Consider the following 13,826-nt stretch of genomic DNA (forward strand, 5'->3'; position numbering starts at 1 on the left):
ACCACTCTGGATATTGATGGAAGACTTCGCGAAGGGTTCTAGATGATCACGGTGCCCAATGAGACGTGCCGCTTCCAGGAGGTTGAAGCCGACTTTCCAGTGATCTGCTACTCCTTGGTCCCCGCTTTGGCTCTACGATCTAGGTATAGTTGACACGAGATAATGGTGAGAGCTACCCTCCATTCCCCTTTGCTGCTATCTGCGCCGGATGGTCAGCTAGCATCCAGAAATCAGCCGGCGTCAAGTCCCTTTCACATGCATCTGCCGCTGCCAACTACGTCTGATAAAGTAGGAGAGAAAAAAGAAAAAAGTGACAAGTCACCTTTCTTTCAAGGAAACACGAGGTGGCCCGCTCAGCACTTTACGATGGAAAGCTGGATCTCAGGGCCGATCCGCCAAAGCGCCAAGCTGGGCTTGGAGGGCTTGGGTTTAATGGTAGTGGCTGTGATCTGCACACTACCCCGGATTTCGGTCAGACTTACAGACGTCTCGAATTGCCATGCACTCTGGACACATGGCAAACAAGAGAGATCGACATTCGGTTTTTCGTTTTCGGTGGGGTGCTGTTGATGTGTGGGCTGTCTCTCTGTGCCCCCCCTCCAACATGCAGAGAAGTCATCGCTAGTCATCGAGCTGGGCTCCCCAGATGGACAATGCAGTAAGGGACGACAAAACGTGAGCGGAGTATTGGCCACCCAACTAGATGCCGGGCACATCTCATCTCCGCACGCACGAGAATGACATGGCCGGCTCATCCGCTGCTTCATGCCGTATCCTGATGTCAGGGGGAGGACAACTGCCTGATGCATGCCGCCCATGCGCTCGTCCCTTGCTTTCTGCAGCTCTCGATGCAGAATCTCGACCAGGACACTGCATTGGGAAGTCCTGATGCGTTCCACAAAAAGGGCATGCTGTGTCCACAACGCACTTACACTCGGAGCAACCGTGGAAGGGAAAGGGTTGGGGATAGAGGGGCCGTCGGCTGACGAGGAAAAAGCAAAACGGTTTTCCTGAAGCGGAGTGGGGGGCTCAAAACGGTGAGAAACCATTGGCTGGATGAATTCCCCGGTTCTTCGCCATCGAAGAGCTTGGCAATCTGGATTTGCGGCCCGCCGCACGGTTTCGAAAGCCAGGTACCTGACCGACAAGGTAGCATTTGCCCTCGGTGTTGGAGACCCCTGCCGTGTGGCTTTTCGGAGTGCGGGGTATGCACCCCAGCCTGGAGTAAGGGAAGGGGGGGAGGGGGGTGGAGAGGAAAAAAAAAAAAAAAAAAAAAAGAAAAAAAAGTGAAAAACAAAAACTAACAAGGGCTAAAGATGCGGGGACGAGATCCAGTTCAACCACTGGGTCAGGAGAACGGCAGACAACCACCTGCCTGTTCAGGACGGGGACATGATGAGAAAGACCAGCACTAGCACACGCGAGGGAGTGTACTGTTCGCCTTCGTCATAATGCTGCTGGTGGCTGCAGAGAATGTGGTCCCGGCATCATCCAGCGAATCATTCCCGTGGATGGCATCCCCTGGTCGGTAGATGGAACGAGATGCGGGGTAGCCTTGAAGAGAAGATCGCCTGGCTCGTGGGTTGCCGCTCCTCGTCGCTTTCCCCTGGTATCGGTCCTTTCGGCCGCCAGGGGACCTTGGCATCGGGCGGCACTGGATGCCGCCCAGTGTCCCGCCCTCCACACGTTAAGTGTACTATCCAGCCTTCGGCATCTTTTCTTGACCATTGCCGGCTCGCTGTAGGACAGGGCGGGCATCAGAGGGTGCTGGCCGCATGGGGGGAAAAGGGGGGGATGCGCTATGGGCTGCTGGTCTAGTCTCGCGAAAACTGCACGCCTGGGAACCTCGTCACACCACTGACTTTGCCCACAGGACCACCAGAGTTATCCGCCAGCCGGGCCTGCGTGGGTCGAAAGCGCCGATAGCCGCCCAGTCGGAGGCCGGGGGCCTAACGGATCTGGGGGAGCGCCACGTCGGCAGAAGTAGACGTAGCATCCGCGATACAAGTCCGGGGCCGCCCATCCCAACGCCGGGCCTGGCATGACAACCAGACTTTTTCGAATCAAGCCAGTGACAGAAAATCGCAAACTCTGGTTCCGAAGGACCCCCAGCAACGAGCGCGTCATCCAAGCACGTCCCGGCATCGCCGTTTCCTGACCCAGCCGCCATCGAAGTTTGGCGCGCGCAGGCCATGCCCATGGCGTGCTTTGCAATGTATCGACCATGTAGCTCGAGTCTCGAGCTTGTACCTTTTTCTCCCCTCTGCGTACCGCCAGGATTTTCAGTGGACAGCCAGACAAGCTTCAGTTTCCTACAACCCAGGGTTGCACTTACCGCTTGTCCAGCAAGATCGGCTCAGGGTCAAGAATGCTTGGCTTTTTTCTACGAGTCAGGGTTGCAGCGCAAGACAGAGAGGAACCAACTCGGGTTGGTTGCATTGAAGACTGGAAAGGGATCTTTGAGCTGTGGCAGCCAGAGAGTTGAACGGCTCAACGGTGAAAATTTTGAACACCGAGACGTTGTTTCGGCTGCCGTCCCGGCCCCCTCGTGAGACCGGGCGTCGTCCAGATCTCGCACCCTGAATCTGCAGTCTTGGGGGAGCTTGGGCTGTGAGAAGTCGCCCAGATACACATTCCAATCTCTCAGGTGTGTGCGTTCTTCTGATTGGCTGCTTCTACGCTGCGAGCATGACGCACGCCTTCCTTCACCTAGATCTCTGAGAACCATTCATTCTTAACAGTTCCTCAGCCGTCGGCCTGTCCCTCGGATCTAACTTCATCACGTTCCAAATGAAATCGCGATCTTGATTGCTAATCTCTGTGGACGATGCACGTCGGAAAAGACCGCGCTCCTTGCCCTCCTCAGTGATCTTGATGAGCGCTTCTAACCTGTCCTCATCAATACCCGGAAGAGTCAGATACGTCGTCGGGAAGGGCCCGAAGTATTTGTGAAAGTTTGACAATGCCGTCTACATATAAATCATCTTTTGGGTCACAAGCCGGCGCGAAGATGTTAAACCCGCGGCCGTAGATGAGCGAGATCACTGTGGGTAGGGTGCCGGTTCAGTCAGTGATAGGATGCAAAGCGGGAGAGTTGCGGGGGGCTAAGAAGGGTCACAGTCTAGATGGCATACCGATGACCCGAATGACCAAATATCATGTGCCATTGTAAACGGCATCATCAATGTTGCCTCTGGGCTACGGAACACGGCTGTTCCAACAGGGTAACCGTTCGTCGCCTCGATACCCTCTGTTAAGACAGCGTCTCCCAGATCCGCTAGGCAAACGTCCTTGAAGCGCACATCACCCTCACTGCACCTGTTAACAAGAATATTTCCTGGCTTCACGTCTATGTCCGGAGTTCGCAACGTCAGATCAACAGTGCGCCTAGGTCGCAGAGTAGCGCCCAACCTATCTGGAAAAAAAAGAAAAAAGAAAAAGAAAAAACACAACGAACCGGTGTGGATGTATCCGCTCGCATGGAGCGCACACAAGGCCTGCAGTATGCAGGACCCCACGTACTTGACCTCCTGCGACGATAGCCCTTGCTCCTTGGAAATCTGCCCGATGTGGCAGTCGTAGTGCTTGAGGACAATTGCGGCGGAATCGTCTGGTGCAAAGCCGTCGATTTCATCCACCAGCGGCCGGAAGAGGGAGGTGTGCTGGAATCGGTTGAGAAGGGTGCGTTCAGTGTTGATGCGGTTAGATAGATCCCGCTTGATGATAACGGTCCGGCTCGCCGCGTCGCTAAGGGATGCAAACTGTCAGAGTTGGAGCCAGCCTTGGGTTGTGAAAGGAGGGACAGAGAAAGGAACCGACGTAGCCGGCCAGGTTATTGGATAGAGCTGCGTTGTGACGGTGTATATGCCCAGTCTGCCCTTTAGGCGTTGGCCGACTTTCAGTGCTGAGGATGCCATGCAGGGTATGCGGCAACGCGTCGTTCAAATACGGTATGTCGCAAATGTGAGACCCGACACATCCAAGCTGATCCAACACGGCGCAGGCGGCGGTCCGGGGGGTTTTTCCGGGTTAAGCGGCCTGGTTGTGTCGTTCGGTACTATTGCTCACTATACAATGTCCGAGAAAGAAAGGAAACCGAAGTACAGTAAACTAATGGCGATATTCGTACCAAGCACCACCGGTATTTTAGCAATCTGCACGCCAGCGATCAGTTGATGAAAAATTCAGGATGTGTCGCGACACCTTTGGCGCCTGCTCGCTGCCAATCACAGCACTAAACGAGACCGGGGCCGTCCGTGGGCGAGACACCCGTGAGATGAGTTCAATTGTAGCACGACTGTGCCTACCCATTTGCCATATTTCTCCGTTGAGGGGTGATGTAGCGCTAACTGACGGAACTACTCTATGATAGATCAATCACCGTGGACAGCTACAATGTACTAGCTCTCGAGAATGGCCAGCAACGGCCCAAAGGGGCCCATGCCACATGAAGGTGTGTGGAAATCAAAGAAGGAGCCATTGGGCTATTTGCTGGTGACTTGGAATGAATATTCTAGGATATATCGGAGTTGCCGGGGGAAATACATGTATAACCATAGACATAATCAAGTCGTGCTTCGTTTAATCAATAACATATACCGACGGTGTTTGATAGCGCTTGGGGTACCTTCAAGGTCACGGGCTCCATTGTCAGATGCCCTATTGAAAATGGGACACACCTCCATGGGTCCAGTGTCATAAATCCAAATCCATGGACAGGTTTGAAAGTTACTTCCGACTATGACTTAGGGAGCGAAAGCGAGTGAACCCTAAGTGTTTTCCAGAGGCCCCGATGTGTATAGGCCAAAGCAATGAAAGTGGGAGGGTGCTCAGCTTCCTCCTTTTGCCTCTAAAGCCGCCTTATTTTTGCCCGTGCATGCGGTGACTCTCCCAACATCCCAGTCGTGTCGTTGCTTGCTTGTCCGTGATCTATAAGCCAGGGATGGATAGGCTAGTCGGATACGTGACTCTAGGAAGAATTGGTGCGGTAGTACTAAGCACCCAGCGAGCTAAGGGCATCTGAGGTTGCTCCACTCACTTAGCCGGGGCTTATCTCATCATAGAAACTTGAATATAACCAAGCCAAGATCCTGATCATATGCAGCGTCTGAATTCGCCGGGGAGAGAGGGGAGGGATTCCGTGTAAGTACTTTGAGTACCTACATATTGTTCCGTAGCAAGGATCCCCCATGGCAATCCGCTCGCTCTCGTTGTACAGATCCGTACGCCCGGCCCCAGTCGCAGCCATCCGCTAGAGGCAGTCCGGAGGCACAGCAAACAGCCGGAGGTGAGGAAATCCCAGCATCGGGCTTTCGGCTCCCCGCATCCAGTGACCTGGTGCTAGGTAATAGGGTTACCAAACTGGCCGTGAAACTCGTTTCAGGTTGCGGGTACGTTAGCTCCGGCTACTGGTTATCCCATGCACGGCACAGACTGCAAATCCTGTCATTGCTAACAACAAATGGTGTTTGTCTCTATCACGACTTTATGCCGCATGGCCTGCATCACAAAAGAATCGTTTTCCCGTGTCTATGTCCGTGCTACGGAGAACCAACAACGGTTGCCATGCGGGATCAATTGGATTGGAAGTTTCAGCCAAGCGCGATTCAACTGAAACATCCTTGCGTAGCGTCTTCCTCAAGGTCTTCGCGAGCCGCTAAAGGGAACGGTTTGATCGATCACTACGCGCTCCGTATTGGGGTCGGAGGGGCGGCTCAACCGCTTAACGTCATTATCGAGATCTCCAAGTGCAGCAACCTTCGAAACGGTCAGGTGCGTACGCGGGAAAGAATCCAGTTGACATGACCCCTTGCAAGGTTCACCGAGCTTGTACATTCTTCACAAGGCATCCTAATTGATGGGGGGGGATAGTCTGGCTGTCTGAAGCCGTCTAGTGTGAATTGGTAGCAGTACCGAGATCTTGGAGAGGTGGGGTTGTTTTGTTCGAATCCACTAGGAACTTAGGGTTCTGTAAGATAGGGTTTAACGGTGTCGCTCGTAAATCTCTCCGTGTCTGGCAAGCCCGGACTTGGCATGTCCATGCCTAGAACGTAGCTCAGTTCTTCCCCAAGAGCTCTTATGATCAACGGCATTTCTTACGTTGACGATGGGCGGCGCGGTTGTTTCGCCGGCTAGAGCTAACCGAGTAAAGAACTGACTAGGCTGGCGACGGCCGAAGTGCCCAAGTTCAAGCGGAGCGTCTTCAGGTTCGTGGCTGCCAAAACCGAATCCAGGACAATCTCCATGGTTGCGTTCTCAATATCCTAACGCATGTCGAGATAGCCTACACGAAACCATGCAACTCTACAGGCAACTGAGCTAACGGTTGATGCCCGAAGTTGTCTTTTATCCAAGTGTGCGAAATAACGTTTAGATTTGAAGAAAGTCCAGAGGCGAATCATGATTACTCCAAAACCGAGGCGGGAAGAAAGAGAATCAGCGGTATCTGTTAGAAGAAAAGACTCTTATACCAGTACTTCGCTCACCACGGGGCTGTGCACGTCGATGCACTCGATCGCGGTGCAGCTGATAAAGCGGAACTAAGAAGGCATACTTGACCGTCGTGTATCGTGCGGATAGTAAGGCCGAATCTCCCGTGACCGGGAACCTCCTGAAGCCTGCGTAGACTGCGGGTGTGCAAATCGGCTTCTTCCTGTGCTTAACCAGGCACGACTGAAGGCTACTGTCGTTGCCTCGCATCAGCTCCGGCATATTGTCACAGTCAAGATCATTCCGTCGAGGAAAGTGATAATGTGCTCGGCGAGCTCCACGTTTCGAGAGCCAAGAATGAGGGACGCGGCTCTGGTACGTTCCGTTGGAGGCAGAAGATCCAGAACTGGTTGGTCTAAAAGGCCTGAATATCAGTTGGCCAGGGGCCAAAAAACCGCCTTTTGGGACTGCAGGCAATTTGAGAATGGGAATGACGACCCGGAAGAAAAGGAAAATAAGGAGGAAGGTGTTGTTAGGCCATGGTAATTATACGGCTATAGGTGAAAAGTGTTATCTTTCTATGAATTTGAAAGGATGTGCCCCCTACGCATTCTTGAACCGCTGTTTAAACCCAGTGTCAACTCTAACCACCCCTAGCATGGGGTGCACCGCCTTCATTAGTCTGTAGACTCTCCATTTCAAACCCTTGATGGCTCGCCTCATCTTCATCCTTCCTTCTCTTTATCAACTGCTCAATGGACACCCGATGGCGGCGGTAAGCCCAAAGTGTGCACAAAGCCCCAAAAGCGAGAACCGCGCAGCAAACAATCATGTCCTGGCGCAGGGCGTGTAGATATACCCGCTTGATGAGCACCTACTGATCCGTTGAGAATTGTGACGGTTCCAATGCCATGTTTGCGAACGTTTCAGGCGGCATACCCGCGAGAGCCAGTTCCTCGCGTGCTTTAACACCTAGGGTGGTCGAAGAAGCCGCGATGCCGAGGCTGCCGCCGAATACACGGGCTTGGGCAATGATGCCTTGGGCCGTCGCTGTGTAGAAATGGTGTTAGTCGTTATCAGGAAAGACCCTATGGGAATGTAAGTGAGCCCACCGTGCTCCCGGACCGGCGACTCCGTTGCGGCGATTATCGTCCCTGCCGACGCCGACAGGCCAAACCCAAACCTGATAAACGTCAGATACCCCATCATTTTGAACTCCATTCCTCCTGTGTCAAACGACATCGTTTCCAACCCGCAGCCTAACAGCATCAGCACGCATCCTACAACTAGCGTCTCAACCAGTCGGTTCCGCTTGCTGTTGAGGGCCCCGGAGGCTAAAGTAGCCATTGCTGATGTCGCTAACATGGGCAGAAGCATAACACCGGCTCCAAGAGCGTTTCTACCGTAGACTACTTGGAATCGGACGGGGAAAGCATACACCGACAAGAGGTAGGGGAATCCGGTAAGCATAGTGTGTATAGCGGTGGCAGTGTAAACGCGGTTATTGAGGAGAACAGGGGGAAAGGCCGCTGCCAGTTTCCGTTGCGAGTAGTGCTCGATAAAGTGCTGCCAGACGAAGAGTGCAGCGAGGGCAAATAATCCGGTGATGAGCGGCGCGAGGAAGATGGCATGAGTCCACTGGGCCGTTTTGGATGAGTTTTGGAAGGGAAAGACAATAAGAACCGCCGCTGCTACACTTTTGTGCTTGTTAGTACATACAAATGAGTGTAATTGCACCGTCTCCAGACTCGGGACACTCACAGCAAAAGAGAGCCCACATAATCGACGTCACGCCAGGATCTCCGCTGGGGAGCTGGCAGCTGTCTTTTCTCCCAAGCGAAGAGAAATATGAACAGAGAGATACTGCCAACAGGTCCACTGATAGCAGCCATGGTTAGCTTCGTTCCGCGTCGGATATACGGTATCACAAACTTGATCCAAAAGACCCATCTCCAATTCGCGTATTGCGTGAGAATCCCGCCGAGGACTGGTCCCAGGACACCCGAGGAAGTGAGCACAATCGCCACGATGGCGCCAATGAACTGCTGCCGGCGAGCCGGCGTGACTTCGGGCAATATAACCATGGAGATGCTGTAAAGACCTGAAAAGCAGATCCCCGTCAATACGTATCTTCTCCGAAACATACGACTACGATTTGGACGAGATAGAAAAGGAAGGAAAAGATGAACACGAAAATGCGAACAAAGGATAAAGGGGGAAGGGGAAGGAGAACCTACCTGAACCCCCAAGACCCTGCAGAGCCCGAAATGCAATCAGCTGAGGCATGCTCTGGCTGAAGCCGCATGCGACGGAAAACACGATAAAGATCGAGTAGGCGGCTACAAAGGCCGCTCTCCGACCGACAACGTCTGAAATCCGGGCAAAGAGCACCGCACAGCTGAGGTAGGTCAGCGTGTAAGCGAGGGCAACCCAGTTTATACTCCCGACATCGCCAAACTCGGCCGAGATGGAGACGAGGCTGGTGGCTACGATCGCCGAGTCCAGTATGGACAGGAAGAGGCCGAAGGCGACCCTGGAGGAGATCGGGTTGTGTCAGGAAATGTTGAATCGGTCAGATGCCCTGGCTCTACGCAGACTTACCCGAGTATCAAAATCGTCCACTTCCATAATGGCAGTGACTGGTCCTCTCCGATGTTGGTTTGCTGGTCTTCTTCGTCTCCAGACCCTCCGTTACGGGCGGCAGGTACTTCCACCCTTTGGCGGGCGTCCGACGAGCCGAAGCCATTAAAGGTCCGGTTCAGCTTCTGGGCGGCGAAGGATGCTTAGTGCCACAACTGATTCGCTCTGCAGAGCCGGCGTGAAGTCGATCAAGTCCTAGTTACAGTGCCACTTGTAAGCGGCTGGCGAGACAAACGGTTGTGAGCATGGGCAGGAAAGCTGCGAGACGGCCTTGCAGTGTCTTGTTGCTTTATCCTTCATACACACGGCGCCTGCCTGATACCGAGCAAAATGTTCAAGGAGATATCGTATCCGCCAGGTTGGAAACTTCCTGTAATTTGGAAAGGGTTTGGTCCCCAAAGAGGAAAAAAGTGACAAGCTGAACTCCGCAGCGGTGGTAGATTTAGGGCCTTATTAATTGCTCGGATCTAGTATCTTACGAGAGCTCGCCTACCGAACCATGGGAGCATGGAGCATACGTTGCTTGCTGGAATTCTCCTCCTGATGCCACGCCATGTCGAGAAATAGATCCGATGAATCCGACGATGGAGGATAGAGGGGGAGCTTTAAGTTTCTTTGAAGAAAACAATCCTCCGTACCTGAAAAGAGACTGTTCTCGCTGGCCGTTGGATGACCTATTGGTGAGTTTTGCTGGAACTGTCGGATATGGCACTCGCTCAGTTTAAACGGTCAATTCGATCCTCCGGATGCGATCAATAACAGGAACTTTGCCAAATTGTAACTGTCTTGGCCGTTACTTGGACTCAGACTCGCAACGGCATTTGATCACGTCGATGAAGTAGCTGGCGCCCAGGGCTACGGCTGGATTGGCCGAAGCAATGAAAAGGCGCAATCATGGTGCGAATGCGAGGAATGCGAGTCAAAGATGAAGCAAGGATGACCAGGAACGGGATTCGAATGTTGGTTCATAAGCCGCAGCAGCGGTGTGAGTTGATTACCACTAGGGGGCCAAGGCAGTACCAATCAAGGAGCTTTCCTCCCGTCTGGGTCTCAAGTCAACTCTCAGCTACCTGTGCAACCTCGTTCCGGATGAGCTGTTCTCTTTTATTCTTATTTTTTGGCGTTTGACGCCCGCCGGTCGGAACGGAGCCTGTATGCTGTTGGGCCCCGCTGTCCAGACAGCGGCACCCATGGAGCAAGGCCGAGCGCCCTGTTACTTGAGACATAGCAGCGCCGGCTATGGCGTTGTATGAAATCTCTTCCTCCTTGTCCTCATTACTCGATGCCTACGCAGTATGTTTGTTGTTTGGGAGACTATTGTCGTACCATCAGAATAAGTCTTAAGGATTAGTAACACCAAGACATCCATCGGCGCCGCAAACCCGCGTTGTCGGGACAAACAGGTCGTTGATACAAAGCTCACGGTTAGGGCCGTCTGCGATGTTACAGAATTCTAAGCGCCTTATTGCACCGCCGACTCGCGTTTCACGGCTTACAACCCACCCCTTCCCCCTTTCCTAACGAGCTGCTAAGGTTCGAGGGCGATTGCAACAGTGCGGGGTAGCGCTTGCTTATCGCCGGGCAACGCTGCGGGATGAGGGGTGTTTTCCGGGGCCGGCCCGGCAACGGCAATTGAGTGTGGAGCACTGAGGGGATGGCGTCAGCGCCGACTCCGCGGGGGTCACTCCCCTCCACCCGTCCCATAACTGCCTATTAACTCCGTCGCCGGATCTTGTGGATTAATTTTATTTCCTTTGCTTTGCCATGTCCACAAGGAGCCTCATTTCCACCGCCCGAGTCCTCGCACGCTTACAGTCCCCGTTCCAGGCCCTCTTCAAGTTCCCCACCGCCTCGCCCATCAGCATCAGAACCATGGCCTCCGCCGCCTCAGCGATGGCCAAACGCCTCCAAGGCAAAACAATCCTCATAACCGGAGCGTCGTCGGGGATCGGTCGGAGTTGTGCCTTCGAGTTTGCTCGCACCGCCCCGCAGGATCTGAGGCTGGTTCTGACGGCGAGGCGAATCGACACCCTCAAAGAGATTGCGGCAAAGATTCGTGAAGAAGTGGGAGAGGGGGTCAAAGTGCTGCCGGTGCAGCTCGACGTGAGTGACTCGGCGCAGGTTAAAGGGTTTGTGAACTCTCTGCCGGAGGAGTGGAGGGGGGTGGATGTGTTGGTCAATAACGCGTAAGTCTTCTTGTTTACATGGGCGTGTGAGAGTTTTTATATGGCGGATCTATGAGGCGTTGGGATGAGATCGGTTGCTGATTTGGTGACTGGGCTATCAGGGGTTTGGTGAAAGGAGGTAAGGAGATATGGATTCTATAAAGGTGCTATGCAACCGAGGGGGGTGCCGGAAAGCTGATTCCCAACAGTCGCTCGTGCCCCTGAAATCGCCGAGGAAGATATCAACGTCATGTTCCGGACCAATGTGACAGGCTTGATCAACATGACCCAGGCGATTCTGCCCATCTTCAAAGCCCGCCCGGACGGTGGTGCCGGCGACATCATTAATATCGGCAGCATCGCCGGCCGTGACCCCTACCCTGGCGGCAGCATCTACTGTGCTACAAAGGCCGCTGTACGCAGCTTCACGGAGGCATTGCGCAAGGAGCTCATTGCCACGCGCATCAGGGTCATGGAGGTTGACCCAGGCCAGGTCGAGACGGTGAGTTCCTGTCAAGGTTATTTCGGCGGCAGATGAATGATGTTGATGCCATGTTGATAGGAGTTCTCAGTTGTTAGGTTCTATGGCGACAAGGCCAAGGCTGACGCCGTCTACGCGTAAGTGAGCATCTTGTGTCGGACAGTGTAGTTATATCTAATGAATGGCATCGTAGCGGCTGCGACCCCCTGACGCCTGATGATATCGCCGAGGTGGTAGTCTTCGTTGCAGGGAGAAGGCAGAATGTGGTTGTTGCTGACACATTGATTTTCCCCAGCCATCAAGTGAGTAACCTGTCACACACCACATCCATAAGTTTGTTTGACTGACTGTCCCAGGCTGGTGCTAGTGTCATGCATCGCAGGGAGACATGAAAAAGGGGAAACCTAGGGCTTATGGATGAACGACGCTAAAATTTCATACTCAGTGATTTTTCTAGCGGGTTATAGATGCATGAAGTAGCCACCTTATGCTCATTAGTGTCTCTTTTTTCTCTTAACTGTGATCCTGAAAGTAACGACTACTTAGAAGACCCTAACCCTAGCTTGCTTTGGTTGAAGAATTACATAAGGAGCAATGGCTTAGAACGGCACCAATGACAAAAGGTTGTGTAGTGTAGTGGTTATCACTTTGGATTTTGATCAGTGTCAAACTTCCAATAACCCCGGTTCGAACCCGGGCACGACCTAATCTTTTGCAGGTTTTGTTTGCCTGAACCCTTGATACCATGGGCCTGAGTACTGGTACACTTTTTCTTCCCTCCTTCAGTATTGCTAAGCACAAGCTCCAGCTACAAAGTATTCATTGCCGATGAAACTTTAAGGTCGGAGCACTGCATGTTGCATGAATATTTGTGGTATTCGTTTGACAATCTAGCCCTTGCAGGTGTTTTTGGCTCGAGTGTCAGGTCGACGCGTCGCGTTCGGCAGTGCCTCGCAAGCCCGGGATTCCCGGTCACATCAGTCTCCCCGTGGCATGCAGTTATCTCGCGAGACGCCTCGGTTCTCCCAGCGAAGCAGAGCTACCTTACCTCATATCACTCCAAAGTGTATCATTCCGCGAGCTTGTAGTTCCCTGGGCCGAGAAAGGCAATCCCGCAGCATCGTGAGAAGATGCACGGTGGATGGGAGGAAGCAATTGTAAGTGTCAACCATGTCGATTAGCTTGCAGCTTTAACGTCGCTCATGACGTCAGCCCCTCAAATTCTCATTTGCTCGTTGGCACTCATCGACCAGACATGATCCCCGCGATTGGGTTTCGTGGCGGGATGCTGGCTTGTGCACTGCCTCAATTGGTATGTCAGAAGTTTACCAAAATATTCGCTATGCGGTAATCGACGGCTATGTACGCTTGACTTGCGTCCTAGCATGTCGCGTGATGCAAGCCGGCTGGGCGCTTCTGCGAGTTTGATTGGAAGAGATCGGACAAGACACAATGTCGAGCCCCGGCAGATCTAACGTCTCTGATATTGCGATTCGTCGCATCACGGGCAGGCTATGACGGTGGGTTGTGTTGCGGCCGACGGGGCGTCTAGACCGAGTCGGCCAGCGAACGAACAAAGCAACGAAGAGGGAGGGGGAGGAGGCAAAAGCCAAGCCTAAACCACTTCTGATGACCGTCCGTCTCCTAACTGTCTATTTTGGATGATCGCGGTGACTTCACATCGTAGCTCCTAGATAAATACCCAGCCAGCATTCCCAAGCCAGGGTTAGATCGGATTGCTCTCAGGCCCTGACGCCCGCCTACCTCATCTTACCCACTCGACGCCTCTTCCGTTCTTCCACGACCTCCCATATCTGTTCTGTTTGAACCATCATCCGTGGCAGATTTAATTCGTACCTCTTTCAGTTCGAAACATCCGGAATGGCAGGTACGGCCGCCTCCTTTTCCCCGTCCACCTCTACTGCCCTTGTCCCTTTTACCTCTACCAGCACACCCCCTGCTCGATTATATATTCTTGCATAGCAATGAGCAGATGGGCTAACGAAGCCTCCACAAACCCCCCCCCCCCCCCCCCCCCCCCAGACGCCCGGAAACAAAGCACGGCCAGCATCACGGCCAGCAGTCCGACAGCCCGGCAGCCTCCTTCCCCC

At 53.4% G+C, this 13,826-nt stretch overlaps 3 protein-coding genes and 1 non-coding gene across 4 annotated transcripts; 2 read left to right on the top strand and 2 right to left on the bottom strand.

The window, feature by feature from the left end:
* Positions 1 to 3,104: 3,104 nt before the first annotated feature.
* On the bottom strand, positions 3,105 to 3,917 carry MFIFM68171_09234 (Protein kinase domain-containing protein; the record flags this gene model as incomplete). Its single annotated transcript, XM_071064653.1, has 3 exons — positions 3,105 to 3,349; positions 3,458 to 3,747; positions 3,820 to 3,917. The coding sequence occupies 3 exons, from the start codon at positions 3,915 to 3,917 to the stop codon at positions 3,105 to 3,107; spliced, it is 633 nt and encodes a 210-aa protein (XP_070920754.1).
* A 3,386-nt stretch (positions 3,918 to 7,303) lies between these two features.
* Positions 7,304 to 9,369, bottom strand: MFIFM68171_09235 (Major facilitator superfamily transporter; the record flags this gene model as incomplete). Its single annotated transcript, XM_071064654.1, has 7 exons — positions 7,304 to 7,479; positions 7,542 to 8,125; positions 8,191 to 8,307; positions 8,362 to 8,530; positions 8,667 to 8,962; positions 9,031 to 9,211; positions 9,273 to 9,369. The coding sequence occupies 7 exons, from the start codon at positions 9,367 to 9,369 to the stop codon at positions 7,304 to 7,306; spliced, it is 1,620 nt and encodes a 539-aa protein (XP_070920755.1).
* Positions 9,370 to 10,941: 1,572 nt separating this feature from the next.
* MFIFM68171_09236 (uncharacterized protein) lies at positions 10,942 to 12,107 on the top strand (the record flags this gene model as incomplete). Its single annotated transcript, XM_071064655.1, has 6 exons — positions 10,942 to 11,255; positions 11,357 to 11,373; positions 11,444 to 11,736; positions 11,797 to 11,852; positions 11,909 to 12,017; positions 12,072 to 12,107. The coding sequence occupies 6 exons, from the start codon at positions 10,942 to 10,944 to the stop codon at positions 12,105 to 12,107; spliced, it is 825 nt and encodes a 274-aa protein (XP_070920756.1).
* Positions 12,108 to 12,337: 230 nt separating this feature from the next.
* MFIFM68171_t145 lies at positions 12,338 to 12,421 on the top strand. Its single transcript is given in 2 exon segments — positions 12,338 to 12,374; positions 12,387 to 12,421. It is a non-coding gene; the product is annotated as a tRNA-Gln (tRNA).
* Positions 12,422 to 13,826: the final 1,405 nt, after the last annotated feature.

This window comes from Madurella fahalii, assembly GCF_045866475.1.
Source record: "Madurella fahalii IFM 68171 DNA, scaffold_5, whole genome shotgun sequence".
Taxonomy (NCBI): domain Eukaryota; kingdom Fungi; phylum Ascomycota; class Sordariomycetes; order Sordariales; genus Madurella; species Madurella fahalii.